We start from the raw sequence: 15,307 nt of genomic DNA on the forward strand, positions 1-15,307 counted from the left end.
GGTTTTTGCTTCTTCCAGCATGCTGACGTTTCCCCGCCTGTCTTCCCAAGAGATTTGCAGGATTTTTCGGAGGCAGCACTGATGGAATCATTCCAGGAGTTGCATGTGACGTCTGTAGACAGTCCACGTCTCGCAGGTGTATAGCAGGACTGGGAGGACAGTAGCTTTATAGACAAGCCCCTTGGTCTCCCTGCGGAAGTCCCGGTCCTCAAACACTCTCTGCTTCATTCGGAAAAATGCTGCACTTGCAGAGCTCAGGTAGTGTTGTATTTCAGTGTCAATGTTGATGTCTGTAGACAGTCCACATCTCGCAGGTGTAAAGCAGGGTTGGGAGGACAGTAGCTTTATAGACAAGCCCCTTGGTATCCCTACGGATGTCCTGGTCTTCAAACACTCTTGGCTCCATTCAGAAAAATGCTACACTCACAGAGCTCAGGCAATGTTGAATTGCAGTGTCAGTGTTGACGTCTGTAGACAGTCCACGTCTCACAGGTGTAAAGCAGGGTTGGGAGGATGATAGCTTTATCAACAAGCCCCTTGGTCTCCCTACGGATGTCCCAGTCCTCAAACGCTCTTGGCTTCATTCGGAAAAATGCTGCACTCGCAGAGCTCAGGCGATGTTGAATTGCAGTGTCAGTGTTGACGTCTGTAGACAGTCCACGTCTTGTAGGTGTAAATCAGGTTGGGAAGACAATAGCTTTATAGACAAGCCCCTTGGTCTCCCTACGGATGTCCCGGTCCTCAAACACTCTCTGCTTTGTTTGGAAAAATGCTGCACTCGCAGAGCTCAGGCGGTGTTGAATTTCAGTCTCAGTGTTGACTTTTGTGGGGAGGTGGCTGCCAAGGGAGCTGCTTCTCTTCATCTTCCTAGGACCAAGTACAGCAGCTTGACCAGCAGGGCCCCATTGTTTGAGGGGCCCCAATTAGGCTCCTTATAAAACTTTGTGGCTGCAAGTTGCAATATGTCACACTATGGTGTTTGTTCTTGGGAGATCAATTGTAGTCAGTGGCCTGTGGGTTGTTAGATAGAAGCGAGTTGAGAATACAGTTGTAATGTATTTAAAATGCACAAAGTGTAAGAACTTGGCATTCTACTAAATGTCCTTTGACCACTTGGTGTGGCTGTGAGATGGTCCTCCCTTGTGCATCATGTGGCAGGGCTCAGGGTGCATTGCAGCAGGTGGTCAGTGGTTTGCTCTTCTCCACACTCGCATGTTGTGGATTCCACTTTGTGGCCCCATTTCTTGAGGTTGGCTCTGCATCTCGTGGTGCCAGAGCGCAGTCTGTTCAGCGCCTTCCAAGTCACCCGGGGGGGGAGTCTCTCATTGGGTACCAGCCATGGATTGAGGTTCTGGGTTTGAGCCTGCCACTTTTGGACTCTCGCTTGCTGGGGTGTTCCAGCGAGTGTCTCTGTAGATCTAAGAAAACTATGTCTAGATTTAAGTCGTTGACGTGCTGGCTGATACCCAAACAAGGGATGAGCTGGAGATGTCTCTGCCTTGGTCCTTTCACTATTGGCTACTACTTCCCGGCAGATGTCAGGTGGTGCAATACCGGCTAAGCAGTGTAATTTCTCCAGTGGTGTAGGGCGCAGACACCCTGTGAAAATACGGCATGTCTCATTAAGAGCCACATCTACTGTTTGAGCGTGGTGAGATGTGTTCCACACTGGGCATGCGTATTCAGCAGCAGAGTAGCACAGCGTAAGGGCAGATGTCTTCACTGTTTCTGGTTGTGATCCCCAGGTTGTGCCAGTCAGCTTTCGTATGATGTTGTTTCTAGCGCCCACTTTTTGCTTGATGTTCAGGCAGTGCTTCTTGTAGGTCAGAGCACGGTCCAGAGTGACTCCCAGGTATTTGGGTGCGCTGCAAGGCTCCCGTGGGATTCCTTCGTTCCCAGGTAATAATCCTCAGAGCTCGGGATGCTTGTCTGTTCTTGAGGTGAAAGGCACATGTCTGTGTTTTAGATGGATTAGGGGTCAGCTGGTTTTCCCTGTAGTAGGTAGAAAGAGCACCTAGAGCTTCGGATAGAGCTTCTGTTCAACCATTTGAAAGCTCCCTGCTAGGGTGGTGATGGCATGATCATCAGCATAGATGAAACTCTCTGTCCCTTCTGGCAGTGGCTGGTCATTTGTGTAAATGTTGAACATGGATGGAGCAAGCACAATATTTATGATTATACTGTATTATTAAAATTATAATTATAATAATTGCAATATAATTGTTATTATATAATTATCATATTTATTATCATATACTACACTATGTAACACTATGATGTTTATTGTACTTATTATCATATATATTATCATATATTACCCTGTGTAACACTATGTTTTTTGTTCCCGGGTTGTTATTTCCTAATTGGTTCTATCACGTAAACATGGGAGAAGTCTATTAATCTGCATGGACGTTGTCTTTGTGGGAAGGATCTCAATCTGCACTGATTGCAGTCGTTTTGCAAGGTCTCAACCCACTCAACGTGGTCTTGGCCACGAAAACCACGTTCCTGGAGCAGCAGAAGAGCTCCTTCCCAAATGAGTGCTGCACAATTGAACAGGAAACAACACTTTCACGCCAGGAAGTCACACTTTGGAGGTTGTTTTGGCCAAAAGCGTGGTCCAGAAGGCCCTGGAGGACTGGCCTTTGACCTCAAACGGGTCTGTCCAGCTCCAACGGTCAGTGTGTTGGTCCTCCCAAGGCTGGCCCTCCCCTTCGCCCTGGGCAGGGCTCACGAGGAGGAAGTCCAGCCTGGGCATCGCTGCCTTTCGCTGCTTGGAAACTGACCGCTTACACTTAGAGAACGGCCAGGACTCCTGCGTCCAGAGCTGAGGGTCAGCGGGGCAATGACCTCTTGAAGTACAGTGGGGGGGAGGTGGTCTTCCTCCTCTCCTTCCTCCTCTCTTTCCTCCTCTTCTTCCTCTTGTTCCTTCTTTTCTTCCACCTTTTCTTCCTCCTCTTCTTCCTCTTCCTCCTCCTCTTCCTCTTCTTTCTTCACTTCTTTTCTTTTTCCTCTTGCTCTTCCCCTTCTACCTTCCTTTCCTCCTCCTCTTCTTCCTCCTCCTCTTCCTCCTCTTCTTATCCCTCCTCTTCTTTCTCCTCTTCTTCCTCCTCCTCATCTTCCCCTTCTACCTTCCTTTCCTCCTCTTCTTCCTCCTTCTCTTCTTCCCCTCCCTCCTCTTCCTTCTCTTTTTCCTCCTCTTCTTCCTCCTCCTCATCTTCCCCTTCTACCTTCCTTTCCTCCTCTTCTTCCTCCTTCTCTTCTTCCCCTCCCTCCTCTTCCTTCTCTTTTTCCTCCTCTTCTACCTCCCCTTCATCCTCTTTCCTCCTCTTTCTCCTCTTCTTCCTCCTCCTCCTCCTCCTCGTCTTCTCCTCCTCTTCCTACTGCTTATTCCTCTTCTTCCTCCTCTTCTTATTCTTCCTCCTCTTCCTCCTCTTCTACAACCCTTCCTCCTCCCCTTCCTCTTCTTCCTCTTCATCTTCCTCCTCCTCCTCCTCTTCCTCCTCTTCCTGCTCCTCTTCTTCCTCTTCCTCCTCCTTTTTTCCTCCTCTTGTCCTTCCTCTTCTTCCTCCTCCTTTTCCTCTTCTTCCTTCTATTCTTCCACCTTTTCTTCTTCCTCTTCTTCCTTCTATTCTTCCACCTTTTCTTCTTCCTCTTCTTCCTCCTCTTCTCATTCTTCTTCCTCTTCTTCCTCCTTGCAGCCCGGCCATGCTGACCCCCGAGGGCCCCTTCTCCTCTGACCGGGAGGCCCTGGAGCTGGACTCCGAGGAAGAGGAAGAAGAGCTGGCCGGCCGCAATGGGGACCTCCGGGACGGAAGGGACCCCCCAGGTGAGTGAGCAAGGAAGGCAGGAGGGAGGGAGGGAGGGGCTCCTCTGGGGAGGGGGCTGACCGGATGACCCCGCCTGACCTTTGCCCCCCTTTGCCCCCCAACCCCAGGTGTCCGTCCTGCCTTGTGGTGCGCCCACCGCCCGAAGCCCCTCCGCTCCCCGGGGTCATTCTTCCATCGGGGCGTCCCGCTCGTGGCCAAGGTCGAGGGCGCCGAGAGGTACACCAGCGGGTCCAAGGTCAGAGGGGAAAGGGCAGGGGAGGTCACGGGTGGAGGGGTCAGTCAACACACTTGGCACAGGACACGGGCTCAAGTGGACACAGCCAGGCTGGCCTTGGGTGCCCAGGTCATGGGGTCAACACACGCTGCGGCCCCAGAACCAAGTCCCAGGCCCACATTGGGGTGCGATGGAAGGCCTTGTGGTCAGAGATGGCTTCTGAAGGAGGAGAAGAAAGAGGAAGAGAAGGAAAATAAGAGGAAAGAAGAGGAGGAGGAGGAGGAGGTGGAAGAGAAGGAAGAAGGAGGAAGAGGAGGGCAAGAGGAAGAAGAATAGGAGGAGAAAGAGGAGAAAGATACAGGGAAAGAAGACAAAGAGGGTGAGGAAGAAGAGAAGGAGGAGGATAAAGAATAGGAGGAAATGGAAAAGGAAGGAGGAAGAGAAGAGACGGGAAAGAGGAAGAGGATTAGAAGGAGAAAGAGAGGAAAGAAGAAGAGGAGGAAAAAGAGGAGGAGGGAAAGGAAAGAGAGGGTGAAGAAAAAGAGGAAGGTGGGTGAAAAGAGGATGAAGAGGGGGCAAGAGGGAGAAGAAGAATAGGAAAAAGGAATATAGAGGAAGAAGTGGGTGTGAAAGAGGGGGAATAGGAAGAAGAGGAGAAAGAAGAGAAGAAAGGAAGGGAAGAGAACAAGAGGGAGAAGGCTAGAAGGAGAAAGAGAGGAAAGAAGAGAAGAAAGCAAAAAGTGGAGCAGGAAGAAGAGAATGATGAGGAAGAAGGAGGGGGAAGAGGAGAGCAGAAGGAAAAAGAGGAGGAAAGGAGGAAGAGGAGGTGGAAGCGAAGAAAGAAAAGGGGGAAGAAGAGGGTGGGAAAAGAGAAGAGGGTGGGTGAAAAGAGGATGAAGAAGAATAGGAAAAAAAGAAATATAAGGGAGAAGAGGAAGAGTAGGAAGAAGAGAAGGAGATAGAGGTGAAGAAAGTAGAAGAGAAGGAGGGCAAGAAGAAAGAATAATATAAATAATAATAATAATAATAATAATAATAGGAAAAAGGAATATAATGGAGAAGAGGAAGAAGTGAGTGAGGAAGAGAAAGAGTAGGAGAAAGAAGAGAAGAAATAAAGAAAGGGAAGAGAGCAAGAGGAAGAAAACTAGAAGGAGAAAGAGGAAAGAAGAAGGGAAGGAGAAAAAATAGGAAGAAGAGGGAATGGAAAGAGAGGTGAAGAAAAGGAGGAGGGTGGGTGAAAAGAGGATGAAGAGGGGGCAAGAGGAAGAAGAAGAATAGGAAAGGAAGTAGAGGAGAAGGAGGAGGAAGAGTAGGAAGAAGAGGAGGAGGAGGAAGAAGAAAGAATAATAGAAACAATAATAATAATAGGAAAAAGGAATATAAGGGAGAAGAGGAAGTAGTGAGTGAGGAAGAGAAAGTTTAGGAAAAAGAGGAGAAAGAAGGGAAGAAAGAAAGAAAGGGAAGAGAGCAAGAGGAAGGAGACTAGAAGGAGAAAGAGAGGAAAGAAGAAAGGAACAAGTGGAGCACGAGGAAGAGAATGATGAAGAAGAAGGAGGGGGAAGAGGAGAGCAGAAGGAAAAAGAGGAAGAAAGAAGGAAGAGGAGGTGGAAGAGAAGAAAGAAAAGGGGGAAGAAGAGGGTGAGAAAAGAGAGGAGGATGGGTGAAAAAAGGATGAAGAAGACTAGGAGAAAGGGGGAAATAAGGAGGAAGAAGAGGGTGAGGAAGAGAAAAAAGGAAAAAGAAAAGAAGAGGGTGAAGAAAAAGAGGAGGGTGGGTGAAAAGAGGATGAGGAGGGGAGGCAAGAGGAAGAAGAATAAGAAAAAAAGGAATGTAAGGGAGAAGAGGAAGAAGTGGGTGAGGAAGAGAAGAAAGAAGAGAAGAGGATGGGAAGAGGAAGAAAACTAGAAGGAGAAAGGGGGAAATAAGGAGGAGGAGGAAGAGAAGAAAGGAAAAAGGGAAGAAGGAAGGAAAAGAAGAAAGGCAAAAGGGAAGAAGAGGGTGAAGAAAAAGAGGAGGGTGGGTGAAAAGAGGATGAGGAGGGGAGGCAAGAGGAAGAAGAATAAGAAAAAAAGGAATGTAAGGGAGAAGAGGAAGAGGAGGGGGAAGAAGAGAAGAAAGGAAAAAGGGAAGAAGAGGGTGAAGAAAAAGAGGAGGGTGGGTGAAAAGAGGATGAGGAGGGGAGGCAAGAGGAAGAAGAATAAGAAAAAAAGGAATGTAAGGGAGAAGAGGAAGAGGAGGGGGAAGAAGAGAAGAAAGGAAAAAGGGAAGAAGAGGGTGAAGAAAAAGAGGAGGGTGGGTGAAAAGAGGATGAGGAGGGGAGGCAAGAGGAAGAAGAATAAGAAAAAAGAAATGTAAGGGAGAAGAGGAAGAGGAGGGGGAAGAAGAGAAGAAAGAAGAAAAGAGGGCAAGAGGAGGAGGAAGAGAGGGAGACAGAGGGAGAAAAAGATGTCAAAGAAGAGGAAGAGGAGGGCTGTGTTGGGCTCCGTTCTGCCTTTGTCTCTCATGTTTTCTGACCGCACCGCAGGACCGGTTTCTGGGTTGCAATGGTTAAGAAGAGAGCAAATCAGTCACATAATGGGAATCACAAGAGCGGCAAAGGAAGTGAGCCAACAGCCTTTGGAAAGTCTGAATCCCGGGCGTGGCGGGTTTTGCAACGCTTGGCAGAGCGTCCTCTCTCTTGTGCCAAAAAGCGCAAATCCCCTGCAAAGGCTCCCACGCGTGGGGCGGGCCCTTGAGTGAGTCCTTGCGCCTCCTCCTCCTGCGCATCAATGTGCCTCGGGTTTCCCCAAACAGGAAATTTCCACGCTGGCCGGGAAGTCCCTTCTTCTCTCGTGCTTGGCATTCCTTTCCAGCTCCAACGTTAAAGTGGTGCTTTCTGTGTTTTGCACAAAAGGAAGGAACAAGAGCCCCACAACTTCTGAGGATGCCTGCTGTAGATGTGGGCAAAACGTCAGGAGAGAATGCTTCTGGAACGTGGCCATATGAAAAATTTTGAAAATGTCGTGGAACGGACTCTCCTGGAGTCCGTTCCACGACATTTTCAAAATTTTTCATATGGCCATGTTCCAGAAGCATGTGGGCAAAACGTCAGGAGAGAATGCTTCTGGAACGTGGCCATATGAAAAATTTTGAAAATGTCGTGGAACGGACTCTCCTGGAGTCCGTTCCACGACATTTTCAAAATTTTTCATATGGCCACGTTCCAGAAGCATTCTCTCCTGACGTTTCGCCCACATCTACAACAGACATCCTCAGAAGTTGTGGGGTTTGTTGGAAACTAGAAAAATTCCAGACAATAGACAATCAGAGCCAGCTAATCACCTCCCAACAAAGGATTATCCCACGCAAGAAGAAGCCACACCTTGAAAAAGTCAGTACTAATCAAGGTGTCCAATTGCAACCTTCACACCCACCTCCGACAGACAAGAGTTCTTTCTTTCTCCCACTCTGGGCATCATTCCACAGGGATGGACATCAACCCCACTTGCCTCGTTTCTCACAGACCTCACAACCTCTGAGGATGCATGCCACAGATGTGGGCTAAACGTCAGGAGAAGTGTGCATGAGAGCACATGCATGAGGGCATGACAGAGTGAGTGAGAGTGTGTGCATGAGAATGTGTGCAAGAGTGTGCATGACAGTGTGTACATAAGTGCATTGGAGCATATGCATGGGAGCGTGTGCATGAGTGGGCATGAGAGTGTGTGCATAAGTATGCATGAGAGCATGTGCATGAGTGCATGAGAACATGTGCATGAGAGAGTGAGAGTGTGTTCATGAGTGTGTGCAAGAGTATGCATGTGAGTATTGCATGTGTGTATATGAGAATGTGTACATAAGTGCATTGGAGCATATGCATGGGAGCGTGGGCATGAGTGGGCATGAGAGTGTGTGCATAAGTATGCATGAGAGCATGTGCATGAGTGCATGAGAACATGTGCATGAGAGAGTGAGAGTGTGTTCATGAGTGTGTGCAAGAGTATGCATGCGAGTATTGCATGCGTGTATATGAGAATGTGTACATAAGTGCATTGGAGCATATGCATGGGAGCGTGTGCATGAGTGGGCATGAGAGTGTGTGCATAAGTATGCATGAGAGCATGTGCATGAGTGCATGAGAACATGTGCATGAGAGAGTGAGAGTGTGTTCATGAGTGTGTGCAAGAGTATGCATGTGAGTATTGCATGCGTGTATATGAGAATGTGTACATAAGTGCATTGGAGCATATGCATGAGAGCGTGTGCATGAGTGGGCATGAGAGTGTGTGCATAAGTATGCATGAGAGCATGTGCATGAGTGCATGAGAACATGTGCATGAGAGAGTGAGAGTGTGTTCATGAGTGTGTGCAAGAGTATGCATGTGAGTATTGCATGCGTGTATATGAGAATGTGTACATAAGTGCATTGGAGCATATGCATGGGAGCGTGTGCATGAGTGGGCATGAGAGTGGGTTGCTGTGACTTTTTCATATGTTGTTGTTATGTTCCAGAAGCATTCTCTCCTGACGTTTCACCCACATCCTCAGAGGTTGTGGGGTCTGTTGGAAACTAGAAAAATTCCAGACAATAGACAATCAGAGCCAGCTAATCAGCTCCCAACAAAGGATTCTCCCACGCAAGAAGAAGCCACACCTTGAAAACCACTATGCCATTCAAGGTGTCCAATTGCAACCTTCACACCCGCCTCCGACATACAAGAGTTCTTTCTTTCTCCCACTCTGCGCATCGCTCCACAGGGATGTACATCAGCCCCACTTGCCTAGTTTCCAGCACACCTCACAACCTCTGAGGATGCCTGCCACAGATGTGGGTGAAATGTCAGGAGCAGTGTGCATGAGAGCACATGCGTGAGGGCGTGTGCATGAGTGAGCACAAGAGCATGTGCATGAGCTTCTGGAACATGGCCAGGCAGTCTGGAAAACTCACAGCAACTCCTCCATTGCACTGTTCTGCAGGCAGCCCAGGCCCTTTCTCCACTGCCATATAAAACCCAGATTATCTGCTTTGAACTGGATTATATGGCAGTGTAGAAGGGGCCTCGGTGTCCCCAGCCCCACATTCCACTGTGGCTGTCATTAAAAGAGAAGGCTGCCGTTTGCTTGGGGTTAGTCTAGCAAAGCATGCGTGAGAGGTTGTGCATGAGAAAGTGCATGAGTGTGCATGAGAGTGTGTGCATAAGTGTGCATGAGAGCACATGCATGTGCATGAGTGTGCATGAGAACAGGTGCATGAGGGAGTGAGAGAGAGTGTATGCATGAGAGTGTGTGCAAGAGTATGCATGAGAGTATTGCATGAGTGCATTGGAGCATATACATGAGAGCATGTGCATGAGAGAGTGCATGAGAGCACATGCATGAGAGCATGCCCATAAGTGTGCATGAGAACAGATGCATGAGAGCGTGGGCATGAGTGGGCATGAGAGTGTGTGCATAAGTATGCATGAGTGTGCATGAGAACATGTGCATGGGAGAGAGAGAGTGAGAGCGTGCATGAGAGTGTGTGCATGAGTATGCATGAGAGTATTGCATGCATGTGCATGAGAATGTGTAATAAGTGCATTGGAGCATATGCATGAGAGCATGTGCATGAGAGTGCATGAGAGCAGATGCATGAGAGCATGTGCATGAGTGGGCATGAGAGTGTGTGCATGAGGGCGTGTGTTGGGATTTCCCGTGAATCATCTCCTTGCAGTGGCTTATGCCTTAATTTTGCAGACTGTCGTGACACTTTCTGCTTCTCTCCCTGCCAATGAAACCACAACAGAGAGGGCTGCATCCACACAGTAGAACTGGTGCACTTTGGCACCACCTTGACTGCCTTGGCTCAATGCTATGGAATCCTGGGAGTTGGAGTTTCCCAAGGCCTTGGGCCTCTTCTGCCAAAGAGGGCCTCATGAAACTACAACTCCCAGGATCCCATAGCCTTGAGCCAAGGCAGTCAACATGGGGTTAAACTGCATTCCTTTGGCAGTGTAGATATGCCCTGCTGTCAATCACCTTGGATTTCAAACTGGGGGAAAGGCAGTATTGAGTTGTTGTTCTTGTTGTTGTTGTTGTTCCTCCATACACAGGAAGCACAGTGCAATCTTGTTGTTGTTGTTGTTGTTGTTGTTGTTGTTGTTGTTGTTATTATGTTTATTTCATGTTTGCCCTTTGGTGCCTATAATTGTTGTTATTATTATTATTATTATTATTATTATTATGTTTATGTTTATGTTTATTATTATTATGTTTATTATGTTTATTTCATGTTTGACCTTTGGTGCCTATTATTATTATTATTATTATTATTATGTTTATGTTTATGTTTATGTTTATGTTTATTTCATGTTTGCCCTTTGGTGCCCTTTATTGTTGTTGTTGTTGTTGTTGTTGTTGTTGTTGTTGTTGTTATGTTTATTTCACGTTTGCCCTTCAATGCCTATTATTATTATTATTATTATTATTATTATTATTATTATTATTATTATGTTTATTATTATTATTATGTTTATTATTATGTTTATTATTATGTTTATTATGTTTATTTCATGTTTGCCCTTCGGTGTCTATTATTATTATTATGTTTATGTTTATTTCATGTCTGCCCTTTGGTGCCCTTTATTGTTATTGTTGTTGTTGTTGTTGTTGTTTATGTTTATGTTTATTTCATGTCTGCCCTTTGGTGCCCTTTATTGTTATTGTTGTTGCTGTTGTTGTTTATGTTTATGTTTATTTCATGTTTGCCCTTTGGTGCCCATTATTATTATTATTATTATTATTATGTTTATGTTTATTATTATTATTATGTTTATTATGTTTATTATTATGTTTATTATTATGCCATTTGGTGCCCATTTTTTATTATTATTATTATTATTATTATTATTATTATGTTTATTTCATATTTGCCCTTTGGTGCCTATTATTATTATTATTATTATTATTATTATTATTATGTTTCTTTCATGTTTACCCTTTGGTGTCCATTATTATTATTATTATTATGTTTATTATTATGTTTATTATTATTATGTTTATTTCATGTTTGCCCTTTAGTGCCCATTATTATTATTGTTATTATTATTATTATTATTATGTTTATGTTTATTTCATGTTTGCCCTTTGGTGTCCATTATTATTATTATTAATATTATTATTATTATGTTTATTTCATGTTTACCCTTTGGTAGCCATTATTATTATTATTATTATTATTATGTTTATGTTTATGTTTATGTTTATGTTGTTTATGTTTATTTCATGTTTGCCCTTTGGTGCCGCTTATTATTATTGTTGTTGTTGTTGTTGTTGTTATGTTTATTTCACGTTGGCCCTTCAGTGCCTATTATTATTATTATTATTATTATTATTATTATTATTATTATTATTATGTTTATTATTATTATGTTTATTTCATGTTTGCCCTTCAGTGTCATTATTATTATTATTATTATTATTATTATTATTATTATTATGTTTATTATGTTTATGTGTTTATGTTTATGTTTATGTTTATGTTTATTTCATGTTTGCCCTTTGGTGCCTATTATTATTATTATTTAATGAGATGCAAATGAGCCAAGAGGAGGAGCTTACAATTTAAATACAAAATCCTGAGCTCGTCCTTTGCCTTCTCTTTATTCAGCGGTAACGTGTCTCACGTTTTGCTGTGCAGGGAAAAAAGAGAAGTGTTGCATCTCAATCAAGAGATCAAACAGGGACACAACAACAACAACAACAACAACAATGCACAAGTGGTACAAAGCCCCAGAGCAAAGTGTGTCCCCATCCAGGGCTGCAATGTGGGAGTTGGTGGGCTGGATGTGGGTTTGCTTGCAAACAACCAGACCCCATTTATGACTTTGGATGGGGAGGCAGGGGTCCCTTGGCTGACCATTTTGGGGGCTTCTCTCCTCTCCTCTCCTCTTCTCCCCCCCCCCCTTTTACAGGTGCGCCCAACCACAGTGTACACCTTGCGCTTGACTCATGGCGCCTTCTCCTGGACCACGAAGAAGAAGTTCAAGCACTTCCAGGAGCTGCACTGGGACCTCATGCGCCACCGCATGCTCCTGGCCTTCATCCCACTCTCAAGGTCAGGAAACCAGGGCAAGGGCCTGTTTGCATGCACACAATCCATGCATCCATGCATCCTGTTGCAATAACACTATACAACACAATTTTCGTTCTTTGCTTTTGCAAAACAGAGACACCCTGCAGCACAATATATGGTGTTATTGCAACCATTTGTATTATCTATCTATATATAAATGCTCTGTGCATAATGAGCACCTTAAAAACAAAAGAACCAATGAACAAAATCACACTAAATTTGGCAAGAAAACATCTCACAACACAAGGAGTGTCCATCATTTTTGTCATTTGGGAGTTGTACTTGCTGGGATTTATAGTTCACCTACAGTCAAAGAACATTCTGAACCCCACCAATGATGGAATTGAACCAAACTTGGCACACAGAACTCCCATGACCAACAGAAAATACTGGAAGGATTTGGTGGGCATTGACCTTAGTTTGGGAGTTGTAGTTGCTGGGATTTATAGTTGACCTACAATCAAAGAACATTCTGAACCCCACCAATGATGGAATTGAACCAAACTTGGCACACAGAACTCCCATGACCAACAGAAAATACTGGAAGGATTTGGTGGGCATTGACCTTAGTTTGGGAGTTGTAGTTGCTGGGATTTATAGTTGACCTACAATCAAAGAACATTCTGAACCCCACCAATGATGGAATTGAACCAAACTTGGCACACAGAACTCCCATGACCAACAGAAAATACTGGAAGGATTTGGTGGGCATTGACCTTAGTTTGGGAGTTGTAGTTGCTGGGATTTATAGTTCACCTACAATCAAAGAACATTCTGAACCCCACCAATGATGGAATTGAACCAAACTTGGCACCAGAACTCCCATGACCAACAGACAACACTAGAAGGGTTTGGTGGGCATTGACCTTGAGTTTGGGAGTTGTAGTTCACCTACTTCTGAGAGCACTGTGGACTCAAAACAATGATGGATCTGGACCAAACTTGGCATGAATACTCAATATGCCCAAATATGAACACTGGTGGAGTTTGGGGGAAATACACCTTGACATTTGGGAGTTGTAGTTACTGGGATTTATAGTTCACCTACAATCAAAGACCATTCTGAATGAACCCCATGAATGGCAGAACTGGACCAAACTTCCCACGGAGAACCCCCATGACCATCACAAAATACTTAAGGCCATCCAGTCCAACTCTCTTCACCAGGGCAAGAAAACATAATCAGAGCCCTCCTGACAAAGAGCCATCCAGTCATAAATATAGATAGATAGATATGATTCACACAGAGAGAGATATAGTACCATAGACTTGAAAGGGACCCCTAAAGAAGGACAATTGCATATTGCATGTTCCAGGGTGGGCAAACCAGACACTCTCCACATCAACACTGTCAAAGAAACATCAAGAAATACTGTTTACCCACAAACATAAAGACATCACATATATTAGAAACCAGTACTTTCTTATTAATTTATTTTTCAGATCACCAGACTGGGCCACAGCAACGCCTGGCAGGGGACCGCTAGTATATGATATGATTATATTGTAATTATATTAGATAACTAGCCATCCCCTGCCAGGCGTTGCTGTGGCCCAGTCTGGTGATCTGGAAAATAAAGTAATGAGAAAGTGTTGGTTTCTAATCTATGTAATTTATTTATGCTTGTGTGTAAAGAGTATTTCTTGCTGTTTCTTTGTCAGTGTGATTGTGGAGAGTGTCTGGTTTGCCTACTTTGGAACATGCAACATATAATTGTCCTTCTTTAGGGGTCCCTTTCAAATCTAGGATACTATATCTCTCTGTGTGTGAATCCTATCTATCTATCTACATACCTACCTACCTATCTCTATCTATGGCTGGATGGCTCTTTGTCAGGAGGGGTTTGTTTACGTTTTCTTGCCCTGGTGAAGGGAGTTGGACTGGATGGCCTTAAGTATTTTCTGTTGGTCATGGGGGTTCTGTGTGGGAAGTTTGGCCCATTTCTGTCATTTGTGGGTTTCAGAATTCTCTTTAATTGTAGTGAACTATAAATCCCAGTAACTACAACTCCCAAATGTCAAGGTCTATTTCCTCCAACCTCCATCTGTGTTCATATTTGGGTGTATTGAGTGCTTGTGCCAAGTTTGGTCCAGATCCATCATTGTTTGGGTCCACAGTGCTCTCTGGAAGTGGGTGAACTACAATTCCCAAACTCAAGGTCAATGCCCACCAAACCCTTCCAGTGTGTTCTGTTGGTCATGGAAGTCCTGTATGCCACGTTTGGTTCAATTCCATCATTGCTGGAGTTCAGAATGCTCTTTGATTGTAGGTGAACTATAAATCCCAGCAACTACAACTCCCAAATGTCAAGGTCTATTTCCCTTAAACTCCATCTGTGTTCATATTTGGGCATATGGAATATTCATGCAAAGTTTGGTCCAGATCCATCACTGTTTGAGTCCACAGTGCTCTCTGGATGTGGGTGAACTACAACTCCCAAACTCAAGGTCAATGCCCACCAAACCCAGTATTTTCTATTGGTCATGGGAGTCCTGTGTACCAAGTTTGGTTCAATTCCATCATTGGTGGAGTTCAGAATGCTCTTTGATTGTAGGTGAACTATAAATTCCAGCAACTACAACTCCCAAGTGACAAAGTCATAATTTTTTGAGTGATGGTCACTCCTTGTGTTGTGAGACATTTGTGATTTCGTTCATTGGTTCTTTTGTTTTTAAGGTACTCATTATGCACAGAGCATTTTTACATATATAGATAATACTAATAGTAATAACAATAATAAGTAACACAATTTTTGTTCCTAGGTTCTAAATGTCAATTCCTAATTGGTTCTATCATTAAAAATGTTTATATACCACCAAAGTGGTGCCAAACTGCATCAATTCCTGAGTGTAGACCAGCGGTTCTCAACCTGGGGGTCACGACCCCCAAGGGGGTTGTTGGGCCATTTTCCGGGGGTCGTTGTCCCTCCCACAAAAACAAAGATTGTGCAATTTAATACACTTCTGCCATGTTTTTATGGTGGAACCCATTAGGAAATGACATTGACAACCCAGGAACGAAAATTGTGTTACAGACTATTATTACGATTACATTTATTATATAATTATACATTATCTAATGTCATTATAAGACATTAGATAATGTCTTATATATATAATCTTATATATATAATCATTATCTTATAATGACATTAGATAATGTATAATTAT

At 44.3% G+C, this 15,307-nt stretch overlaps 1 protein-coding gene across 2 annotated transcripts in view; it reads left to right on the forward strand.

Moving 5' to 3' along the window:
* PLD2 (phospholipase D2) overlaps positions 1-15,307 on the forward strand; it is a 63,088-nt gene that overhangs the window by 2,406 nt on the left and 45,375 nt on the right. Inside the window, exons 1-4 of one of the 2 annotated variants that reach the window (XM_067469634.1) lie at positions 2,438-2,833; positions 3,702-3,829; positions 3,938-4,065; positions 11,976-12,118. In XM_067469634.1, the coding sequence (XP_067325735.1) occupies positions 3,709-3,829; positions 3,938-4,065; positions 11,976-12,118 (392 nt within the window). In that variant the 5' untranslated portion in view covers positions 2,438-2,833; positions 3,702-3,708. Of the gene's footprint in view, positions 1-2,437; positions 2,834-3,701; positions 3,830-3,937; positions 4,066-11,975; positions 12,119-15,307 lie in introns of those variants that run through there. The other variant, XM_067469635.1, reaches the window with a different exon arrangement.

Source organism: Anolis sagrei, chromosome 6 (genome assembly GCF_037176765.1).
Source record: "Anolis sagrei isolate rAnoSag1 chromosome 6, rAnoSag1.mat, whole genome shotgun sequence".
Classification (NCBI taxonomy): Eukaryota; Metazoa; Chordata; class Lepidosauria; order Squamata; family Dactyloidae; genus Anolis; species Anolis sagrei.